General features: G+C 50.5%; 1 protein-coding gene across 1 annotated transcript; it reads left to right on the forward strand.

Moving 5' to 3' along the window:
• Positions 1-6,195: 6,195 nt before the first annotated feature.
• IL22RA1 (interleukin 22 receptor subunit alpha 1) lies at positions 6,196-21,014 on the forward strand. Its single transcript, XM_049618903.1, has 8 exons — positions 6,196-6,217; positions 6,310-6,442; positions 7,221-7,399; positions 9,051-9,226; positions 13,745-13,883; positions 17,961-18,082; positions 19,093-20,156; positions 20,810-21,014. The coding sequence occupies exons 1-7, from the start codon at positions 6,196-6,198 to the stop codon at positions 20,044-20,046; spliced, it is 1,725 nt and encodes a 574-aa protein (XP_049474860.1). The 3' UTR covers positions 20,047-20,156; positions 20,810-21,014.
• Positions 21,015-21,909: the final 895 nt, after the last annotated feature.

A 21,909-nucleotide genomic window follows, 5' to 3' on the forward strand; every position in this document is an offset into this window, starting at 1 on the left:
CAGCTTAGGGTGTTCCATAGTCAGTACAGAAGCCCTGGCCAGCTCCCAGCCCCCCCCCCCCCCGCCCCATACTTAGTCATTGAGAAAATATTACCGTCTATTTCCTCTCGGAGGCTGATCCACTGAGAGATCAAGGAGAGAAAAGTACACCTTTTGTCCCCACAGTTGGCAACAGCAGGAAACTAATCCTACAGTGTGATGTACATGAGGATGGGTGAGATTCAGGAGGGCAGGGGAACAGAACCGGGGCTCACACAGGGAAGGCTTCCTGGAGGAAGAGAATTTGAGAAGAGGTCTGAAGAATGAGCCAGAATTAGGAAAAAAGGGGGGTGGGAAGTGTATTCCAGGCAGCAGCACAGCTTGGATAAAGGCTCAGAGGCAAGACGATGCAAGGTGCATTGGAGAAATTTATTAGAAAGCAAACGAATGCGTGTTTCTGGCAAGCTGAACCAGAGAGAACCAGCAGGGTGAATCTGCTGCTATAAAGGTCAATTTAGGGGCGCCTGGGTGGCTCAGTTGGTTAAGTGTCCGAAGTCGGCTCAGGTCAGGGTCTCAGGGTTCGTGGGTTCAAGCCCCGCATCGGGCTCTGTGCTGACAACTCTGCCTGGAGTCTGCTTTAGATTCTGTGTCTCCCTCTTTCTCTGACCCTCCCTGGCACTCTCTCTCTCTCTCTCTCTCTCTCTCTCTCTCAAAAATAAATAAACAAACATTAATTTTTTTTAAAGGCCAATTTAATGTTGGATAGTTGCTCTATACTCAGCCACGTGGAAGATCTCTTTGCATTCAGAATGTTTTCTCCCTCACTGGGAAGACAAGAGCCATTGAATTTTAAAGACCAAAGAATGGAATTATTATGAAATATCTACCAGTGGTCACAGCCATTCACTGAATACCGCCAGCAACCAAGAGCAGCCCATCCTAAAATCAGCCACACCACTGTACTGAAAGCTATTTCCTTAAATCAAAAGAATTCGTCTCCTTGATATGTGTTCCCACTTCCCCTCCCCACCCCCATTTTCCTGTTACATAAAAGGAGACTCTTATTCACGCAACAGGTTAGGGTTAGGGTTACAGTTAGGGTTTTTCAAAGATGGTGCTAATGTCTCACCTTGCCCTGACCTGAGTTGTCCTTTCCAGTCTTTTTTTTTTTTTAATGTTTATTCTTTTTTGAGAGAGAGAGCATGAGCAGGGGAGGGGCAGGGAGAGAGGGAGACACAGAATCCAAAGCAGGCTCCAGGCTCTGAGCTGTCAGCACAGAGCCCGACGTGGGACTCAAGCCCATGAACCATGAGATCGTGACCAAAGTCTGACGTTTGACCAACTGAGCCACCCAGGTGCCCCTTGTCCTTTCCAGTCTTAAACAGGAGCACACCTGAAGAATAACACTGGACAATGCCAATGTGCAGAATCAGAGCCCTAAAGGGGACCTTTAAATTGAGCCTGTGGTTGGGGTGCCTGGGTGGCTCAGTCGGTTAAGCATCTGACTCATGACTTCGGTTCTGGTCATAATATCACAGTTTATGGGTTCGAGCCCCATGTCGGGCTCTGCACTGACAGCCTGCTTGGGATTCTCTCTCTCTCTCTCTCTCTCAATCTGCTCCTCTCTCTCTCTCTCTCTCTCTCTCTCTCTCTCCAAATAAATAAATAATTTTTTTTTTTTAAAGTGAACCTGCTGGGGGCTAAACTTGTCAAGAGCATCTTGCAGGAGAGGAAACCATCCCAGCTGGCTTTGAAGAAGAGGGAGTCTGGCTAAGAGAGAGGAAAGGGAATTGCAGGAGGTGGGTACAGCCTAGCTCAACGCATTTCTTTAATGTATTTTTGTTTTGCTCAGTAGCCTTGCTTTTCCTTAATATAAAAAAAAAAAAATTCTTGCCTATAAGCACTTTAGGAAGTGCAGATAAGCAAAGGAAAGAGAATAAGAATCACCTGTAATTCTACTCCCACCCAGAGACAATTCCATGAATATTTCCATATTACAATCATATCATTTAAGACTTTCTCCTCCTCTCTGTGTGTATTTGTTTTAACCAGGCTTGTGTCGTACATAGTATAGGCCATGCTCGCTCTCATTTGACAAAATATGGGGAGTCTTCGGCCACCAAACGTTTTCTCCAGCACCATTCACATGCGAGGTTGTGCTCAGCTTGCGTTTTCAGACATATCATTACTCATTTAGAAAACCCTCTCCTGTGGAGCATATGGAGGCTCTTCCTCTTTCTTTCTTTCTTTTTTACTATTTCTTATTAGAAATGAAGTCTAGATAGTCCCACATTCTTGTATTGCTGAGATTTGGCTGTTTTGGCAAACAAACTTTACCAAAGACTCAAAGCTGATAGAAAGAAAACAATTCTAACAATTGTTTTTAAGAAAAACTTAAATACAGATTGCTGGGTATCACAGCCTACGACATCCAAAAGCCATAGGCTTCTGGATGCTTCCACTGGCTGCCTTAGGAGCCAGCTCTCCTGCTCTGGGCCTCGGCCTGCTGCTGTGTGGCCGGGGAGAGCCAAACTCTTCCCAGGAGCACAGATCTCTGATCAGGTTCACCCTGAACAGCGTCCAGGTCCCTCCAGCCTCCCTGAGGCCCAGCAACAAGGAGAAAATGGTTTCCTCTGTCTCCTCCTGCCAGAACAAAGCCAAGGAGTCACAGCTTTTCCTTTGCCACCAGGAACATTCTGGAACATATTTCCTGTTCCCTTCCTTGTCTGCTCCAGTGATTGTCCTCAGGATAAATTCCTGAGAAGGAAATTTCTGGGGCAAAAGTTACCCGCATGTTGCAGGTTTTTGAGACACAGTGCCAAATTGCTGTCCGATGGGGCTGCGTGTCATGGATTATTTTTGCCTTTTTTTTTTTTTTTTTTTGTCTCTTAGCTTCCTGATAAAGCACTGAACAGCCTGGGTTGAATCAGCCACCAGACCAGATAAACAAGCTGGCCTGTCGCTATTACTGTTCTCTGCAACTAGGAAAGGAACTCCCTCGGATCCCGCCCAGGACCTGGAATTCTGAAGCTTACAGACCAGACACCTTTGCACCTCATTCCCCCTGCTCTGGCCCCACCCTCCCATCTTTCCCCACCCCTGCACCTGGGTGGAGCCTGATGCCAAGGCGGCAAAGCCTCTCAGTCTTCCAACCGTGCTCTGCCCAGAGCGGAGGCCAAAAGAGGGCCCTGAGCCCAGCCCCATGAGGACGCTACTGACCATCCTGGCCGCGGGATCCCTGGCCGGTGAGTGCCCATCACCCTGTGGTCAGATTCCTCCCCCCCACCTCCCCCGACACCCGGGAGGGTTGATTGGGGTCTTTTCCCCCATCCCAGCCAGTTTCTGTTTCCTCTCCACTAGGGCTGAACTGGATGATATGTTTCCCTGGAGAACTGGGGGAAACCTCAGGGTACTGGGGAGAGGATGCGAGGGCCCCTCAGACCCTGGGTTCTTCTGGAGACTCAACTAACCTCTAAACTCAGGGATGTAGCCAGCTGTCTGAACTGGGGGTGCCAGATCCCCTCACCTCAGTGGTTAGAGAATTGGCCCGAGGGAGGCAGACCTCCTTGGACCACTCGAATCATTCTGATAGCTGTATGGTCCCTTCCTCTGCTTCTGGCTTTCACTGGCCCAACAAGGGGAGGTGGGAGAACAACAGAGGGACAAAACTTGAGTGCGGCCATTGTTTCCCTCCTCACCTCTGGGGCTGGGGGGCTCTTCCGGCCCCTCACTCTAGATCCCAGAGAGCGCTTTGTCCCACAACAGCCAGGCCTGCCGCGTTAACGGGTCTTAAAACACCCTTTGAAAACAGAACTAGAAGGCATGGTTTCCAAACCCAATAAAATCGGTTTCTTGATTTACCGCTAGAGAGAAATTTCAAACAGATGTGTGAGATCCCAGATTGTGTCTCTGCTCCAGGAGAGGGGTAGTACAATTCAGGGAACTTTCCCAGGAAGTGAATGCATAGTGCTGACTGAAGAGCGGGAGGGAGGGTCCCTGCAGGGTCCTTTCTGGCTCAAGTGCAGGATAAAGCCCATAAAGAGCCGGGGCTTCCCAGCCCCCTCTGCTGCTGTCCCTGTCCCCTGCGTAAGCCGGTGGGATCCACAGTGCTTCCGGCTGCCGCCTGGGCCCCCCCAGTCTGTCCAACTCCGGCATCGAGATGGGTATTCCCAACACGCTGCGCCCTTGATGAGTGAGGAAGACTTGTCGCCTCCCCCGAAGACTCCATTCTGATTGGAAGTCTTACAAGCTCCTGACCCTTTCAGATGGGGACCGAAGGGAAACTGTCTTAGGAGTTGTTCAGAGCCAAGAAGGTTCTCTGGGACCCAGGTCTCCTCTGCCCTAGCATTCTGAGGCTGATTCCAGAATATTTTGAATTGTTTTTGTTTGTGCATTTTTCCTTAGCTTCTGACTTGTTGACATAAAATTGTTTTTCCAAGCAAACGTGGGAACTTCCTTTTCCAGAGGCTACTGGTCTGTCAGTTTCTAGACAACACATGGGTGTCCAAGATTTCACAATGTAGACTTTCACCCAGGAAGTGCAGACACAACACAGGTTGGGGAACGCATGATGGAGTTGAGGAGAAAAAGAAGTGAGTGAGGTAGGAGGAGAGGAGAGATCCTGTTAGCCCTCAATCCCCCCTAAAAGAAGAATGCAGCCAAGGTCCATCCACCTCATTTCTGGAAGCCAACTTCAGTTCCCTCCTGAAAAATGGTGCCAACCTCCTCCCAGCCTGGGCCCCTCACCTCCCAAGCAAGTCTCAGCCTCAGCCACCAGGCTCCCCCCAACCCAGCTAGCCCACCAGCATACTGACCCCAGCCAGCAACCTTTCCACTGTAGCCCCTAACGAGGGGTGGCTTAGACACCCCAGACAGACCCTGACCTTCTCTCATATCCACCCTCGCTCTCTCCTTTACCACCTTGCCCTACCTTTACCACCCCACCAGAAGCCACCATTCAGTTCTGACTTCAAATTGGACTCCCTCCCTCAACTTAAGACCCAGCCCTGAATCCAGGATCGCTCACTCCCTCCAGAACAGACCCCAATTCTGCCCAGACTCAGATCCAAACAAGATGTCAGCCACACCTTGGGGCCCAATAGCATAGCCACCACATTGGCTAGAAGCAGTAAGACACCCCCCTGCACCCCCAGACCCCTAGGCCTTGTTCTGAGAGCTCCAAGAAAACTGGAACACAAAGATCTCCATAGCTGCTGGGACTGACCAACCCAGGTCCAAAGAGGAATGCGTCCTTAGACCTTGCCAGTGGATGCACAGCAGGGTCAGGTTTGTCCTAGCCCTCTTTCCCACCCTCTCAGGTGCCTCCTAAGCCCATGGACCCCTCTTGCAGAAATATCATATGTAGACTCAGAGTGGGGACTAAATAACAACCCACTCCTTGGGCCTGTTGTGGTCATGGTCACGTCCAGGGTGGGTGGAGGCACACACACATCAAAGACACATATGTACACAAGGCCCCAAGGCCTTGGCGCAAGTGGGTCCGCACCTGTTTATTTCCCACCCCAGCCAACCAGGCCCTTCTGAGCACGCTCAGAGCCAGCTGTCAGTTCCGGCTGCCATTTTCCTGCGCCCCTCTTCCTTTCCACAGACCAAGCGTGGAGGGCTGAGAGAAGAGCTTTGGAAGTGAAGGCTCTCATTTATAGTAAAAATTGCTTCAGGGGCAGTGGTCCCTCCCTGGTCCTCTTCTTGGGGCTCTGGCCCTTTGCTGTCCCCTCCTTGCCCTCCTGTATCCCCCCCCATGACCAGTCTAGCACTCTGGTGAGTCCTGCAGGCTCTGTCATATACTAACTGTGACCCTGAGCAAAGAAACCTGTCTGAGGGGCGCCTGGGTGGCTCAGGCAGTTAAGCGACTGACTCTTGATTTCGGCTCAGGTCATGATGTCACAGTTCGTGAGATCGAGCCCCTCCTCATCGGGCTCTGGGCTGACGGCTCGGAGCCTGGAGCCCGCTTCGGATTCTGTGTCTCCCTCTGTCTGCCCCTCCGGGGCTTGCACTCTGTCTCTCGCATTGTCTCGAAAATAAATAAACATTAAAAAAAAATTTTAATAAACTAAAGCGGCGAATTTTATGGGATGTGAAGAATGAAAATAGTAAATATAATAATATATAATGAATACTGAATATAATCATAAATAATAATAACAACAATAAAAGTAGCTCAGTAAAGAATAGAAAAAGAAGTGAAGGAGAGCGGTGATGGTCCGTTGCAGAGTCTCTGGTGAGTAGGACCCCTCATCGGACGGCTTGTTGGGAGGCTGGAGGCAGGGTCCTCGTGCCCATCTCCTCATGCTGCTTCCCCGCTTCCTGCAGCTCACGTGGCTGAGGACACCTCGGATCTTCTTCAACACGTAAAATTCCAGTCCAGCAACTTCGAAAACATCCTGACGTGGGACAGCAGGCCGGAGAGCGCCCCAGACACCGTCTACAGTGTTGAGTATAAAAAGTAGGCTTCCCTCTCCACATGACCTCTTTTGATTCTGCTCCGAAACCGACCCTTCCGAGAAAATCCCCCTGTGCGGTATGTCCCCACACCCCCACCCGGTGTTATACAGCCTGCACCACCGCCTGCCAGATAGAGCTTTGCTGCTTTGTGGTTTCTTTTGCAAAGGGAGGATACGGTGATGGTTAAAATTCCAGGCTCCGGGGTCAGACTGGCCGGCTCTCGCCTTTATAACCTTTATAGTGAGACTAGCTCAACAGAAAGTCATGCCCACCCCCTCGAGGCCGTGCCCTCATTCCTGCCCGTCTCCCTTCCCATGCAGGGGAGGAGGTTGACGTGGGCTCAGGGGTCTGCAAACCCGGGTTCTGTTGCTGGTCCTGCCACTTTATCCCATGGCAAGCCACTTCCCCTCTCTGCCCCTCAGACCCCTCATCTGTCAAACGGGGATAACAGTGCCTTCCTCAAAGGCTTTTGGTGACGACGAGCCCAGAATATGAACTCAGGCTGGCTGAGTTCAAATCCCGGCTCCCCAAGCGTAAGCTCCAAACACCTGCCCAGATATTGCCTCTTTAAGCCTCAGCTTCCTTATTCAAAAAGGCGGGAGAATGATATGTGAACCTCACGGGATCACCGTGAGGACTCACAGATCATCCGCATAAGGGGCCTGGGACACAGAATACGCGAAGTAAATACTAGATATCGTTATCATTATTAATAAACCACGGGCCCAGTGCCAGGCCCGCTCATTGAACGTGTGCTCCGGTCCCTCCCTCGCCTCCAGGTACGGAGAGAGAGAGTGGCTGGCAAAGGAGGGCTGCCAACGGATCACCCGGAAATCCTGCAACCTGACCTTGGAGACGGGCAACCCCACGGAGCACTACTATGCCCGCGTAACTGCGATCAGCGCTGGAGGCCCGTCGGCCACCAAGATGACCGACCGGTTCAGCTCCCTATATCACAGTGAGTGGGCGCCCCTCACTGCAGGGAAGGGGAGGGGGACGGCCCAGGAGGGCTCTGGGGGGCCGTTAGAGACGTGGCTTTTAGGGAAGGTAGCCGCAACTACAGAGCATCCCATGTGCACTGTTCATCTTCCTCCAGCTCCATCCCGACCTCCCGAGGTCAGTCGCCTTCACCTCGCCTCTTGACTACACCCAAGGCCTCCTAACTCAGCGCCCTACTCTGGCCTGGACTCTTTTCCGGTCCTCGGTCTTGGTCTCTGCCTCAATATCACCTCCTAAGTGGGTGTCCCCACTCACGGCCCCAGTGACCTCATTTCACTACATCTCCACCTGTCATTCTCTGCCACAGTCAACTGTTCATTGTCTCGACAGCTCATGTCACCATTTGCTTACGTGTATAGCATCTGCCTTCCCCAGTGAAACACGGACTCCATGTGGAGGCGTGGAATCCCCTGTATTCTCGGTCCTTCGCATAGGGCCTGGCACGTGGGAATTAATACATAACTGATGAATGAATGAATGGAGTAGGAGTTGCCAAACTCCCCACACAAGTTAAGCAGGTGGTGATGTTCACTTACTGACTTAACAGCCGTGTGGCTGTCCAAGAAAATTAAAAAGTAAAATTAAACAAGTTATTTTTTCTTGGCTTGTCCAATTAATACGTATTTACTGCAGAAAATCTGGAAAATATAGAAATCCGCAAACAAAAATGAAAGTAGCCCAAAAGAATCTGAACACTTAAACATAAACATAGTTGCTAGGGACCCTTTCTACTCTTTCGTAACCTGGTTGGTAGGTGTTTTCATAGAATGCTATCAGGAACGTTTGCCCGTGTTGTTAAGCATTTTTCCACGACGTGGACATCTCATGGCTGCAAAATGATCTATTCGATGGAGGTAGTCTTCATTTACTTCCCTCCTTCCCTTTTTGAGGATTTTTAACTCAGTTTTTTATAAACAAAACTGAAGTTCACATTCTTCTAGTTTAGATGTTTTTGATCTTGGTGGGTCAATGGACCCTTGAGGGATTTTTATAAGTTAGCTTCAGGAGGAGTAGGGTTCATGAATCCCTAAAATCGAGCGGAAAATATTCGTATCTGTAGGTACATTTTGGGGAAGAGAAGTTCCATAGCGTTCATCAAATTCTTAAAGAGGTCTGTAAACCCCTAAGGGTTAATTGGTTATTGGGAAAATTTTGTCTTGAACGAGATTGAAGTCTTAGGTCTGGCCTTTGAGGCCGAATCAATAATTTGAGGCCCCCCAAACATTATTTAGGTTATGTAGTTGAGCCATCAGTCCCCAAAGCTGTCATAGACGATAGACTTGGGGAAGGGTGCTCTGGCCAGACTCGAGGTGGGGATTGAGAAGGCAGGGGTAAGGTCATGGTGAATCTAGGGAGCCATTGCCCCTCTCCCTGGGTTCTTCCCACTCACCCCTGGGCACCCTTTTGCCAACCTCAACCCCAAACACCAGTTGCTTGCAAAACTTTTGTCTTCTCATGAGTTTGTGTAGCTGATGCTTTCAGAGCATAGCTGGGGTTGGGGTGGGAGGAGAAGGGAAGCAGTCAGTCCCGTCCCAGGGTCCGGGGCAGTCTCAGACACTACTGGCTGGTTCTAGCCCTTTCTTTTTTGCGTTTCCTTCTCCCCCTTCTAGCTACCATCAAACCACCCAATGTGACCTGTATCCCCAAGGTGAGATCCATCCAGATGATTGTCCATCCCACCACCACGCCTATCCACACAAGGGATGGCCACCGGCTAACCCTGGAGGACGTCTTCCCTGACCTGTCCTACCACTTAGAGCTCCAGGTCAACCACACCTACCAGATGGTAAGTGTATATGTCTCCCTGGTCCTTCCCTGCCTTGGAAACTCATTTCCCTCTCAATTAGATCTGCATTGCTTTAAGTAGAAAGGAGATGTGTTTTCTATATATACGTATTTTTTAGCATTCTCTGAAACACAGCCCTCCTTCTTGTAGACCACATACACAATAGCACTAAAGTCTCTGACAAGTCCTGCAAAGCCAAGTCTTCAGTTTTAATTCATTGAATACAACTTCTCTCAAATTTCTTGACCAGAGAAGCTCTTTTTACTTTGCATGATTTTTTTTTTAACTTTATCTTTTGCCTAATGCCTTATAACATCCTGGAGAACAACCTCTATTAACATCTTCACGTGTCCGCTTTAGAAAATGCTGGAATCTATTTCCACTGCTGCAGTTCTTTTTGCTGGTTCTCCTCTATTTTCAGTAACTGGATACAGGCAGTGTCTTAAGATCACTGACAAGGAAAGGTGGAAAGCAAGGGTGTAAAGGGTCAAATCGTATACAAGGTATTTCTTTTATATCCAGGAAACACGTGGTATTTTCTCCCAGCAGGTGCCACGAGTCCATGATTCCATTGAATGACTATTGTTGCACCCAAGATGTTTATAACCTAGTAGATGAAGAAGAAGCAAAAATAAGAATTCAGATAGTTCTAGAAAGAGGAAAATAAGGGTATCGTGTGTGGTGGAGCAGGGGTGGGGAGGGGAGGGGGGAAATGGCAGCTCAAAGAGTTCTGGAAAAACTCCCAGAACTTTCCGGTGCCAATGCCAATTTCTGAGATGTGCCAAGGAATACATGCTTCTGATATCCCTTAGTCTTTACCATAACCTTAGGAGGTAGGTGCTATTATCTTCATTTTCTGAACGAGAAAACAGAGGCTCAGAGAGGTTCAGGCACTCGCTCAAGATTGTTCAGCAAATAATAGCATAGTCAAGATTCCTATCCAGCTCCGTTCAGAGCCCACATTTTCCCTTCACTGGCCTAGGCTGCCCCACCATGACCGGAGACAGAAGCAAGAAAACTTAAAGCCCTACCGACAAGCACCAAATTGCCCGGTTTGGCTGGAGCGCGGGGGCTGTTTCTCAAAACGTGGCCCCCAATCGATGGCATCAGACTCTCCTGCAGTATTTATTTAAAATGCAGCCTCCTTCCAATCTACTCACTGAAATTCTGTACTTGCCTGTCTGGGATCTGAATTTTCAGTGAACAACCCAAGGGCTTCTTCCCCACCCTAAAGTGGGACAACCACTGAGGTAGACGAGCCACGGGAGGTAAACCTGGGTGGTGGACAGAGAAGTTCTATTTATTTCCACAGTCAGGGGAGCAGTTAGAGATTACTGAGCAGGAAGAGTCCTTCTCACACTCCTTGTGGGGAGATATTTGGGTTTTTACTGAATATCTTACTTACAACTTAATTCAGTTTGTGGCCAGAGAACATACTCTGTGTGTTTGCGGTCCTTTTAAATGTATGGAAACTTGTTTTCTGGCTCAGCATATGGCCCATCTGGGTGAGTGATCCATGTGTGCTTGAAAAGAATGTGTATCTTACCATTGCTTGATAGAGCGCTCTATAAATCTATCAGATAAAGCCGGCTGATAGTGTTACATGCTGTATGTCTTTCCTGATTGGGGAAGGTCTACTGTTCTTTTAATTGCTGAGAGTATTCAAATCTCCACCCAGGGGTGCCTGGGTGGCTCAGTGAGTTAAGCATCCAACTTTGGCTCAGGTCAGGCTTTCATGGTTTGTAAGTTCGAGCCCTGCGTCGGGCTCTGTGCTGACAGTTCAGAGCCTAGGGCCTGTTTTGGATTCTGTGTCTCCCTCCCTCTCTGTTCCTCCCCTGCTCATGCTCTGTCTGTCTCTCTCTCTCTCTCTCTCAAAAATAAATAAAGATTTTAAAAATATTTTTTTTAATTTTTTTTTTAATGTTTATTTACTTTTTGAGACAAAGAGAGACAGAGCATGAACGGGAGGGTCAGAGAGAGGGAGACACAGAATCTGAAACAGGCTCCAGGCTCTGAGCTGTCAGCACAGAGCCCGACGTGGGGCTCGAACTCACGGACCGCGAGATCATGACCTGAGCCGAAGTCGGCCACTTAACCGACTGAGCCACCCAGGCGCTCCAAAAATATTTTTTTTAATAAACAAAAAAATAAAAGCTCCACCTAAGACTGGATTTGTCTATTTTCCCTGTAACTCTGTGCAATCTGGCCAGGCATTGTGTGCATGAAACTCCGTTATCAAACACATACACAGTTCTAATCGTTATGGCCTCATTGGGGCCTAAACTGACCCTTTTATCATTATGAAATGTCCTTTTCTCCCCAATATTATTCTTTGTATTGAAGTCTTCTTCACCTGTTACTCATAGAGCCTCTCCAGCTTTCTTATACTTAATCTCCCTCGTATATCCTTTTACCTCCATTTATTGTCAATTTCACTGTCTCATATTTAAAGTACATCTCTTGAAGACAGCATTCTGACCATCCTGGCCCTTTTCCTTGAGATATAATTCACATACCATAAAATCATTCCTTTTAAAGTGTACAACTCAATGGCTTTTAATACATGCAAAAAGTTGTGTGACCATCACGCTAATTCTCCTTATCCTGTTGATCTGTTTTTGAGTTCTCTCTTTTGTCACCTCCCATCTGCTATTAAGAACACTCAAGTGCGATTCTTATTTCAAATATTGTATTTTTCAGTTCTAAAGTTTCCAATTTTCATAGTTCCTATTCTGGTGAGACTTCCTAATCACTCAGTTTTAGCACATTTTCTTTCACTTCCTTGAGCGTATTTCTACTAGCTGCTTGAAAATCATTGCCTGTTAATGCCACATTTGAGTCATCTTGGAGGAGGTCACCACTGATTGTCTTTTCTCCTGAGTATGGATCACATTTTCTCTTACTCTGCCTGTCTAACAATTTTAGAATGTATCCTCGATGTTGTGAATGGTATACTGGGGGGGGGGGGGCTCTGGATTCTGTTCTTTTCTTCCAAAGAGTAATTGACTTGTTCTGTTTTATTTTAGCAGGCAGGTAATTTGGCTGGGCTTCAAACTCCAAAATGTCAGTCCCATTCTTTGACCTTTACCTGGACTGCGTGGAGTTTATCCTACTCACTTTAGGGGCCAGCCGGGGATTTGGGCCAGGTTTACACTCAGAACTTGGGCCTCCTGCCTCTCTATGGACCAGTCCTCTCTGCGGTCTCTCCCCTCACTGTTAGCTGTACTGACTGCCCAGAACTCTCTCTTATTATTATTCAAACCAGTAAGATTACAAGGTTCCTATTTAGGTTTAAACCACACCGCAAGCTAAAAGACATTTTAAAAAATGACAAATCCACCTAATGCCTTTCCCTTTCTGCTTTCTCCAGTATCTGCCTGCTTTTGCTTACTCTCTAATGCCTACAGGTGGTTTTTATTTTGGCCAGAGTTTACAGTTGATGCTTTAGGGAGGGTCAGTCCAAAGAAGCTATAAATTACTGGGAGCAAAAAGAAGAGAGATCGAATATGAAAGTGAATGAGATGGGGCGCCTGGGTGGCTCAGTCGGTTAAGCGTCCGACTTCGGCTCAGGTCATGATCTCCGGGTCTGTGAGTACAGCCCGCGTCGGGCTCTGTGCTGATAGCTCAGAGCCTGGAGCCTGCTTCGGATTCTGTGTCTCCCTCTCTCTCTGACCCTCCCCCGTTCATGCTCTGTCTCTCTCTGTCTCAAAAATAAATAAACGTTAAAAAAAAAAAAGATTAAAAAAAAAGTGAATGAGAGGTCAGGGTAGAAAGTTATGGGCTATTGCAACGGTAGGGGCTGGAAACAGTGGGGCCTGAAGCAGGCCGGAGGCAGTAAAAAAATCTGGGGAAGGAGGAATCTTGGGCCTTGGCAACTTGCTGGACTTGTATCACACGATATTTAACGTGTGCAATTTCAACCGTATGAGTTGCACAAAACAGTGAGTTGTAAAATCCGTTTGTATACTCCTTCACACACTTACACGCCCCTCCAAAAATAAAAATAAAAATAACCCTAAACCCTGGCCTCCACTTGCCTGCAAAGGGGAAGGTGTAGCTGAAAGGCAAAGAACGAAGAAGAAAATTCTTAGCTTTTGAGGCCCAATTAAGGCAGAAGCAATGAGGAAGGCAAGAGAGGGACGGATATTCAAGGGTTTTTGATACTTGACAAAGAAGGAGGAAGGGGAGGAGGAGAAAAACTAGGAGAAGGGGAGATAATGGTGATGTTGGTGGAGGTGGTGATGGTAACAGCAACTAGCCTAAAGAGAGTGCTTCATGGGCCAGATCCTGTTCTAGTGAAAGCACGTGTTGCTCGGTGACCGATTGGGTTTGCAGATAAAGCAGAGGGTAGGGGAATAGGAATGGAGCATTGCAGACCAACCACCAGCTTTTGGTGTGGGTAGCTGGTGGACCATACTGAGTGCAGTAACCCAGGCAGAGGGGTGCACAGGCTTGCTTGGGCCCCATACGGAGACTAGTGTGTAAAAGGAGTCACTCTGAGTTCTCTATCAAATTCAGCACCTTGGAGGCAAGCAGAGGGAATACGAGTTCATTGGCCTGACCCCCGACACAGAGTTCCTTGGAACCGTCAGGATTTTTGTTCCAGCCTTGGTCAGAAAGAGCGAGCCCTACACGTGCCGAGTGAAGACCTTGCCAGGTAAGTTCAACTGGGGCCAGAGGGAGGTGGGACTCCTGAACTCGAATCTTGACTCTGTGCTTTCTTCCCTCTAACCAAGGTGAGGTCTGGTGGCACACCAAAAACTACAGAAGGATTATTAGCGTATTGCCAAAGTCAGTGTTTGTTTATCCATCATTGAGTTAGCTGATGGGCTGCTATTAAACGTGTTTAACCCCTACCCTCCAACCCGCTGGATATCCTCTCTCTGACCAGCTTTGTATACACCCTGGCAAATCCACCTTAATATTAACCCAGGTGAGATATACTGGGAAATAATCTGCAGAAGGGAAAGCAGAGATGATTAAAAGTTCCCTCAGTATCTTCCAAAGTCAAAGAACAGTAACAGTGATAAGAACTAGCATTTCTTTTCTTTTTTAATTTTTTTTTTGAAAGACAGAGAGAGACAGAGCACAAGTGAGGAAGGGGCAGAGAGAAGGAGACACAGAATCCGAAGCAGGCTCCAGGCTCCGAGCTGTCAGCACAGAGCCCGATGCGGGGCTCGAACCCACCAACCGTGAGATCATGACCTGAGCTGAAGTCGGACGCTCAACCGACTGAGCCACCCAGGCGCCCCAAGAACTAGCTATTCTGCAGTGCTAGCCAGGGACCAGGAACCCCTAACCACAATCCTCATGAGCTACCTCTGAGACAGGTACGATTATCACCCTGTCTTACTGAAGACACTAAAGTTCAGAGTGGTTAAGTAACCTGCACAAGGGCACACAGGCGGTGAGGGATAGAACAAGGCTGAATTCAGGAGACCATGTTCTCATCACCACGCTACTATAGAAATCGTTTTGAGTCATTGGCTCAGGGAGATGGTGCAAGTTGAGAAGATGAAAGTGATAGGAGTGGGTCGGATGGATTTGGAAAAAGAGTCTCCTCCTTAGTCATCAGGTTCAGATTCATGATGTCAGTAGGTGATTTCTGTGCTAATGAGGAGGCGAGGCAGCTGCCAGAGGCTGGGCCGTAGGGCATGCCTGTAGCTCGGTAGAATCATCCTCGGGGAAGCTGTCCTCCCCGGTGTTGTTCAGAAACTCAACTCACCAGTCGCCCCAAGAATGCACAAGAGACTGATTGTCTCCACCCAAGTCCCAGTGCATTAATTTTCGGGGGAAAAGATGCCTGGTCGAAAGGCCAGCACTGGCCACTTGCGTGGGGCAAGCCTTTCCTGGGGAAGGGCCACGGGGACACCAGAATAGAACTTGGCAAGAGCAAAGCTAGAAAAGGAAACCGACTGTACAGGCACCAAGCTGGGAGCATGTATATGATTTGTGACTCTTTCCCCTGGATGGACTAGACAAATGACCCCCATTCCTGGCCCACCCCTGCCCCACCCCACTTTCTGCCAATGTGCAGCCCCCTCTACCCTTATCCTATTGGCTTGTCCTTACACAGTCTAGCTCATGATGTGATACCTTTTATTTTTTTTCTAAGACCGTAGATACTTTTACATAAGTCACACTTCTTATTGGCTATTTCTTCCTGACATCTAGAAGTCCCCTTATCCTTCAAAATTAAGTATATTAACAACAATTCCCGCCATTTATTAAGTACCCACTCCATTGCCAAGCACTATGTGAAATGCTTTACATGCATTATCCCATTTAATCTTTATAACAATCTTGTGGGTTGGGTAGCCTCATCCCCATTTCACAGAGGCGGAACTCTGGCTCAGAGAGGCTAAGCAACTTACCAGCAACTGCACAGCTGGTCAGTTCATCTAATCTTGAAGCCTGGGCTCTAACCAGCACTTTGCAATTTTGTTTTTGGCTAGGCCTCTCTACTGCACATTTTTGTCTCTTATTTCCATTTCAGAGTGATATGTCCTGCCCTTGACCCCGTATCGTGCAGTCTGTCTTATCCCAGAGTCCAGAATTTCCCCTTTACTTCTCAGGATGTCTAGGAGGGTCACAGAGCAACATGTGAGCATCTTGATGCTGGAAAGGACTCTAGGGGTCATTTCACCCCATATCCAATTTTTACAGATGGGGAAACTAAGGCATCCTTGTGTAGTGCCTATGAGGAGAGCTTTGTAGTTGAACATGACAATCCTGGTTCTCCACCGAGCAGCTGTGTGACCTTGGCCAAGTCACTTAGGCTTTCTGAGACTCAGCTTCATTATCCCTAAGAAAGGAGCATCTCTGGCCCTCAATGTTTGGTAGGATGTCATAGGCAGAGCACCCACACCGTGCATATGGTAAGAGTTCAGTAATTGCTGGCTCTTATTCTTAATAAATAGTAGACCAGAGGGGCTCCTGGGTGGCTCAGTCAGTTAAGCGTCCGACTTCAGCTCAGGTCATGATCTCACAGTCCGTGAGTTCGAGCCCCACATCAGGCTCTGTGCTGACAGCTCAGAGCCTGGAGCCGGCTCTGGATTCTGTGTCTCCCTCTCTCTCTGCCCCTCCCCTACTCATGCTCTGTCTCTCAAAAATGAGTAAGTGTGAAAAAAAAGTTTTTTAATAAAAATAAAAATAAATAGTAGACCAGAGAGGGTCATGCAGCAGAGAGAAGGATTCTCAGCATGTCAGTGGCTGAGCCAGACCTCTAACACCCCACATTCCAGAGCACCAAGAGGAATACCGTGTGACAGGGGACAGGGTTATCACTGAGGTGGGAAGCTGACCCAGAGAGGTCAACAGTCAGAGCTGGGGAAGGGCGAGAAGTGGGCTAGAAATGGAGGCTCCAGAGATTCCCAGGGTTCACAGCAATTGTCAAGGTCACTGACAGCTGGCAATCAGCATCCCACCACATGGGGGAATGGAAGGAGGGTGGCCTGGAGGGTCAAAACCCCTGGAGAACACAAATCACCAGTTTTCGCAAAACCCCAACTATTGCTTTCTTACCACGCCCCCTACCGGTCCCACCTGGGCTGGTGACAGGAAGTGTGTCAGGCCAAGAACTGGCAGCATCAGTCTCAAAGATGTGGGACCACTGGGAGAAGGCTCTACATTAAAGCCCTTAGTCGTCCTTCTCTTTCCCTTTTAGAAAGGGCGGTGCCCTCGCGGGCTCCCTCCTGAGCAAGAGCTTCCCAAACACCCAGCCCATTACCTTTGTAGGGAGGCACAGAGGACAGGCCCCTCCCATTGCCACCTCCCCCCCACACACACACACAACCCCCTCTGCCTCTGCCCCCAGCGCCCTGCTAGGGAGGTAGGGCTGTCCTCAGACCCAGGCAACAGAGGTCACTTTAGAAGGCTCTGCTCCGGTCATACTCTGGCCATGACCCTCCCCACAAGGTGAAGAGTCCTTAGGTCCAAATGCACAGATTCTCCCCCGGAGCCTGTGACCTCCTAGACCACACTCTGAGTACCTGGGACCCCAAAATTCCCTGTACAAATGCCCTGAGTGTCCAGTCTAGCGGATCTGTTCCTTGCGTCCTTCCTCCCAAGAGGAGACACTGTTGATGTGCAGACCCTTAGCCCAAAGGATGGCTGTTTGTTTGTGGCTATTTGTTTGGCGGGGGGGGGGGGTGCACATGGATGAGCTTGGCTGTGTGGGCTGGGGAGTCCACATCCGTGTACACAAGGCCCCTGCCAGAGAGGGATAGAGCCAGGGTGGGTCAGGGGCCTGTGGCAGGCTCTCCCTGCACCCCCACATTTCAGCACGGGGACTCCCAAGGAATCTAAGAATCCAAAATTCAAACCTAGCCTTCTAGGGTGTTATGTATTTTTTTAATTTATTTTTTATTTGAGAGAGAGAGGGGGAGAGAGAGAGAGAGAGAGAGAGAGAGAGAGAGAGAATCCCAAGCAGGCTCTGCGCTGAGCCAGGTTGTTATGAAAAATATATTCGTCGGGGTGGGAGCATACAACATATTTTACTTAGTGTCAGAATGGTTTATAAATTCTGGATACTTAGGCATCTAGTATGTGGCCCCCTTCTTGTGCTCTTGACCCCGCCCTGCACACGTTGGGAGTAGGAGAGACCTTCCCAAGCCTGGCCCAAGAGGGCAGGGCAGGGAAAGCACCCAGCCTGCAGCGTCCACATGGGATCTGGCCCAGACCAGATCCCAGCCTCAGTCTTCCTGCTCTGGCCCCTTTGCCCCCGCCCCCCCAGATCGGACGTGGACATACTCCTTCTCGGGCGCCTTCCTGTTCTCCATGGGCTTCCTCGTCGCAGGGCTCTGCTACCTGAGCTACAGATATGTCACCAAGCCACCTCCACCTCCCAACTCCCTGGTGAGCAGTTGCGCCTGGGGCCGGAAGGAGGGGTCCAGGGGGGACCCCAAAGCAGCAGGGGCATGGGCCCAGGGACCCCTGGCTCTCCCTGAAGGGGAGGGAGAAGCACATAGTGCAGAAAATTAGACTTCCTTTCTCTTCTCCAACCTAAAGCTGACAAAGACGTGGCCCAGCAGGGTGTATTGGAGAAAGGTTGGCGACGGGGGGACAGTGGGCTTGGTAAAGAAAACCCACGTGACTTGAAAGCATCCACGTCCAGGCAGGTAACCTAGGAGAGCAGGCAGCTACAAGGTGCTGACAGCGGGTGGGTACTCTGGGGAGCCCTGGAGCTCACGTCCTGTCAAAATGGGCCTCCCTGGAATCCGGGCCAGTGTAGCCAGGGCTTCTAGGCCCTATGTAAGCCCCCCAAGTCACACCCCAATATGGCGGCCAGCGCCGGCTGTCTGTTAAAGCCACAGGGCCTGCTGCAGAGGCCCGACCTGACGGGTCTGGGGCTCTAGGAGCCGGCTCTCATTTATGCGAGGGACAGAGGAGTTGAGGGCATTTCGCAATGTCAAAGCCCAGATGAGCCGTTTCCTGTAGAACTCCCCTGCCTCCCCTTCTCCCCCATCCTTTTGCACCCGGCCCCCTATATCAGGCCCTTGGGGACTCGTGAGTGATGAACAGTATGGGCCACCACCTCGAGAGCATACCCCCAAGGTAACCCCCAATGTGAGTTACCTCCTTCCTTGAGAAAGCACAGCCCCGCTCTCTTTCCTTCAGATAGCCTAGACTTTAGAAGTGGCCCTCAACTAAAGCCTCAACTGGGAGCCCTGTCCCTTCACAGAGGCCCAGCATTCAGAGAAATCTCTGGAAAGCCAAGGGGGTGTGCGGCACGTGCATTTTGAAAAGTGCCCCAGGTGGTCTACCCCATCCCCTCTGCCTCTCCTTGGAGGACCCCAACTATCCGCGGCACCCTCAGGGAGCTGCGAACGTGCCCTAACGGGTAGACTGTTGTCGTCCCTGCACAGAACGTCCAGCGAGTCCTGACCTTCCAGCCTCTGCGGTTCATCCAGGAGCACGTGCTGATCCCTGTCTTCGACCTGAGCAGCCCCAGCAGTCTGGCCCAGCCCGTCCAGTACTCTCAAGTCAAGGTCTCCGGGCCCAGGGAGCCCCCGGGAGCCCCAGCACTGCACAGCCTGTCTGAGATCACCTACCTCGGGCAGCCAGACATTTCCGTCCTCCGGCCCTCTGGAGTGCCGCCTCACCAGGCACTCTCCCCACTGTCCTGTGCGCCCCAGGCTTCCCCGGAAGTTAGGCCCCCACCCTATGCACCTCAAGTAACCCCCGAAGCTAAACCTCCATCATACACGGCACAGGCCATCTCTGAGGTCCAGCCTCCCTCCTACACTCCTCAGACCACTCCAGACGGCTGGCCTTCTTCCTATGGGATGTGTGTAGAAGGTTCTGGCAAAGACTCCCCACCTGTGACACTCTCTAGTCCCAAACACCTCAGGCCTAAAGGTCAGCTCCAGAAAGAGGCACCAGCTGGAAGGTATATCCCCGATGGCCTTTCTCTGCAAGGGGTGACCTCCTTGGATATGGGGGACCCCCAGGAAGCAAATTCCTTCCACCAGCATCTGGGAGTTCACACGGACAGAGTACCTGTCCCCTGTGTGCTACACAGAGGGGAACTAGGGACACCGTCGTACCTGAAGGGCCAGCTCCCCCTCCTCTCCTCTGTCCAGATCGAGGGCCACCCTGTATCCCTCCCTTTGAACACTCCTTCCCTCCCCTGTTCCCCCACAGACCAGGAACCAAGTCCCTGGGGCCTGCTGGAGTCCCTCGTGTGTCCCAAGGACGAGGAGCCTGTATCTGAGACTGAGGCCCAGAGCCCGGCCCCTCAGGCATCAGACCTGAAGCAGCCCACAGAACTGGACTCTCTCTTCAGAGACCTGGCCCTGACCGTGCAGTGGGAGGCCTGAGCGGAGAACAAGGCGGGCCTGGGGCTTCCTCCCTGTCCCCGCCCTACCTCCCATCACTGGCTGTCACTCCCACACCCGACCATGCTGCACACTATGCAGCCCGGCCGCAGGTGAGTGCCCTTGAAAGAACCAAAGGAAAGAGGGACACGGGGCCCCCGCCATGGGTGAGCTATGGTTGGAGCAAAACGGCATGATAAGGACTGCAGCCGGGGAGTTCTGGGTATGCATCGTATGCCAATGAGCATGTGCAAGCAGAGCCCTGAGGGGAGAAGCAGTGTGGGGAGTTAACGCAGGAGGCTTCACGGAGATCCAACGCCCACCCCTCCTAAGATGCTGGACACCAAGTTCCCCATCCCGTTCCTGGCCAGATTCGTAAACGAGTTGGACAGAGAGTGAGGTCTCTACTTCCTCTGTGGTTCCCCTATCCTGAGAAACTGAGTCTGGGAAGGACGCCTCATAGCAGGCTGGGCAGAACCAGAACATCCTGCACTCTGCCAAGGCCGAGGTGGCACGAGGGAGGGGCGCGGCCCGGGGCTCATTCCAACCCGGCTACTGCCTGAAATCACACCATCTCAATTTCATCCCCCTGCCGGGGGCTTCCCCCCTCCCCTGGAATGCAGGTCCCAGGGAGGGAGGACACACACAAGCCTTTCCTGACGACGAGGGTTCAGACCCTGTCTTGAGAGCAGGGTTTGTAAGGAACACGGACGGGGTCATGTGGCCCCTGAAGCAGACACAACAACAAAGTGCACTTACTTCACAGCTTTGGAAACTTAGCTCATCTGGGTTCAAATTCCAGCCTGACCACTTACCGGCTGTCTGACTTCAAGTGAATCACTACTCGAAACCTCAGTTTCTTCATCTGTAAGGTGGAGATAATAACACCTACTTCACGGCGGTGTGGCAAGGGTGAAATTAACGAAATGTCTATAAAGTACTTAATTGTGCCTGGCACATGCACAGTGCCCAGGAAATGTCCTGTTGTGATGTTTTACAGTGAGTGACACCCCCCCCCCGCCCCCAGGATGTGGCTTCACGCTGGGCATTTTCTCATGGGCTCACATCACCCTGATCTTCTCAGGATTGCTCTGGGCCAGGCCAGAGGGCCTGGGCTATCTGGGGGAGGTGGAAGGAAACAGGGTCTGAAGACAAAGGGAACCTTCTGGCTGAGGTTGCAGGAGGAAGTTGTTTAAGGGTGGGGGTGCCGTTCCCAGAGGACAGCTCACCAGAGGCTGTGAACATCTCTCTTGCCCTTCTGCCCCCACGGCCGCTCCTGCTCCTACGTAAGGAAAGGGCTCCTTACTCATGCCGCAGGGGGCTGGCACGTCCTTTGTCCCATTTCCCTCTCAGATGAGCCCTGCGATAAGATAACCGAGGCCCAGAGAGAAGGGACTCGGGGAGGGGCACCCCCGCGGAAGCCATGACTTAGCTGGAGCTCAAACCTAGTGCTTTTCATCCTCATCACGAGAAGGAACTTTCCACGCTGGTTTGGATTCTCAGAGATGAGACTCACGGGGATTAAAGAAGGGGGCCCCAATGGGGTCCTTAAGGGGCCAGGACCTGTCATCACCCTCCTATCCCGAAGCCCGTTCTGAATATTTCTGAGAAACAGGACCAAAGTCGGGTTGCCTGAGCATGACCTTCCCGAATATAGTGTCCTCTCTGCTCTGTACCCAGATATGTCTCCCCTCCTCTTCCTTACCCCCCCCCCCCACAACACAGCACCAGGTGCTGGTGCTCTTATCTGTTTGTAATTAATATTTAACATCTTCAGGGTCACTGGTCTAGACCCAATATCTCCATAACAGAGGGGTGGGCCACCCTCCTGATGACCCCAGCCCGCTCTCTCAGCAGCCGCTGAGG

Source organism: Panthera uncia (assembly GCF_023721935.1).
Source record: "Panthera uncia isolate 11264 chromosome C1 unlocalized genomic scaffold, Puncia_PCG_1.0 HiC_scaffold_4, whole genome shotgun sequence".
Classification (NCBI taxonomy): Eukaryota; Metazoa; Chordata; class Mammalia; order Carnivora; family Felidae; genus Panthera; species Panthera uncia.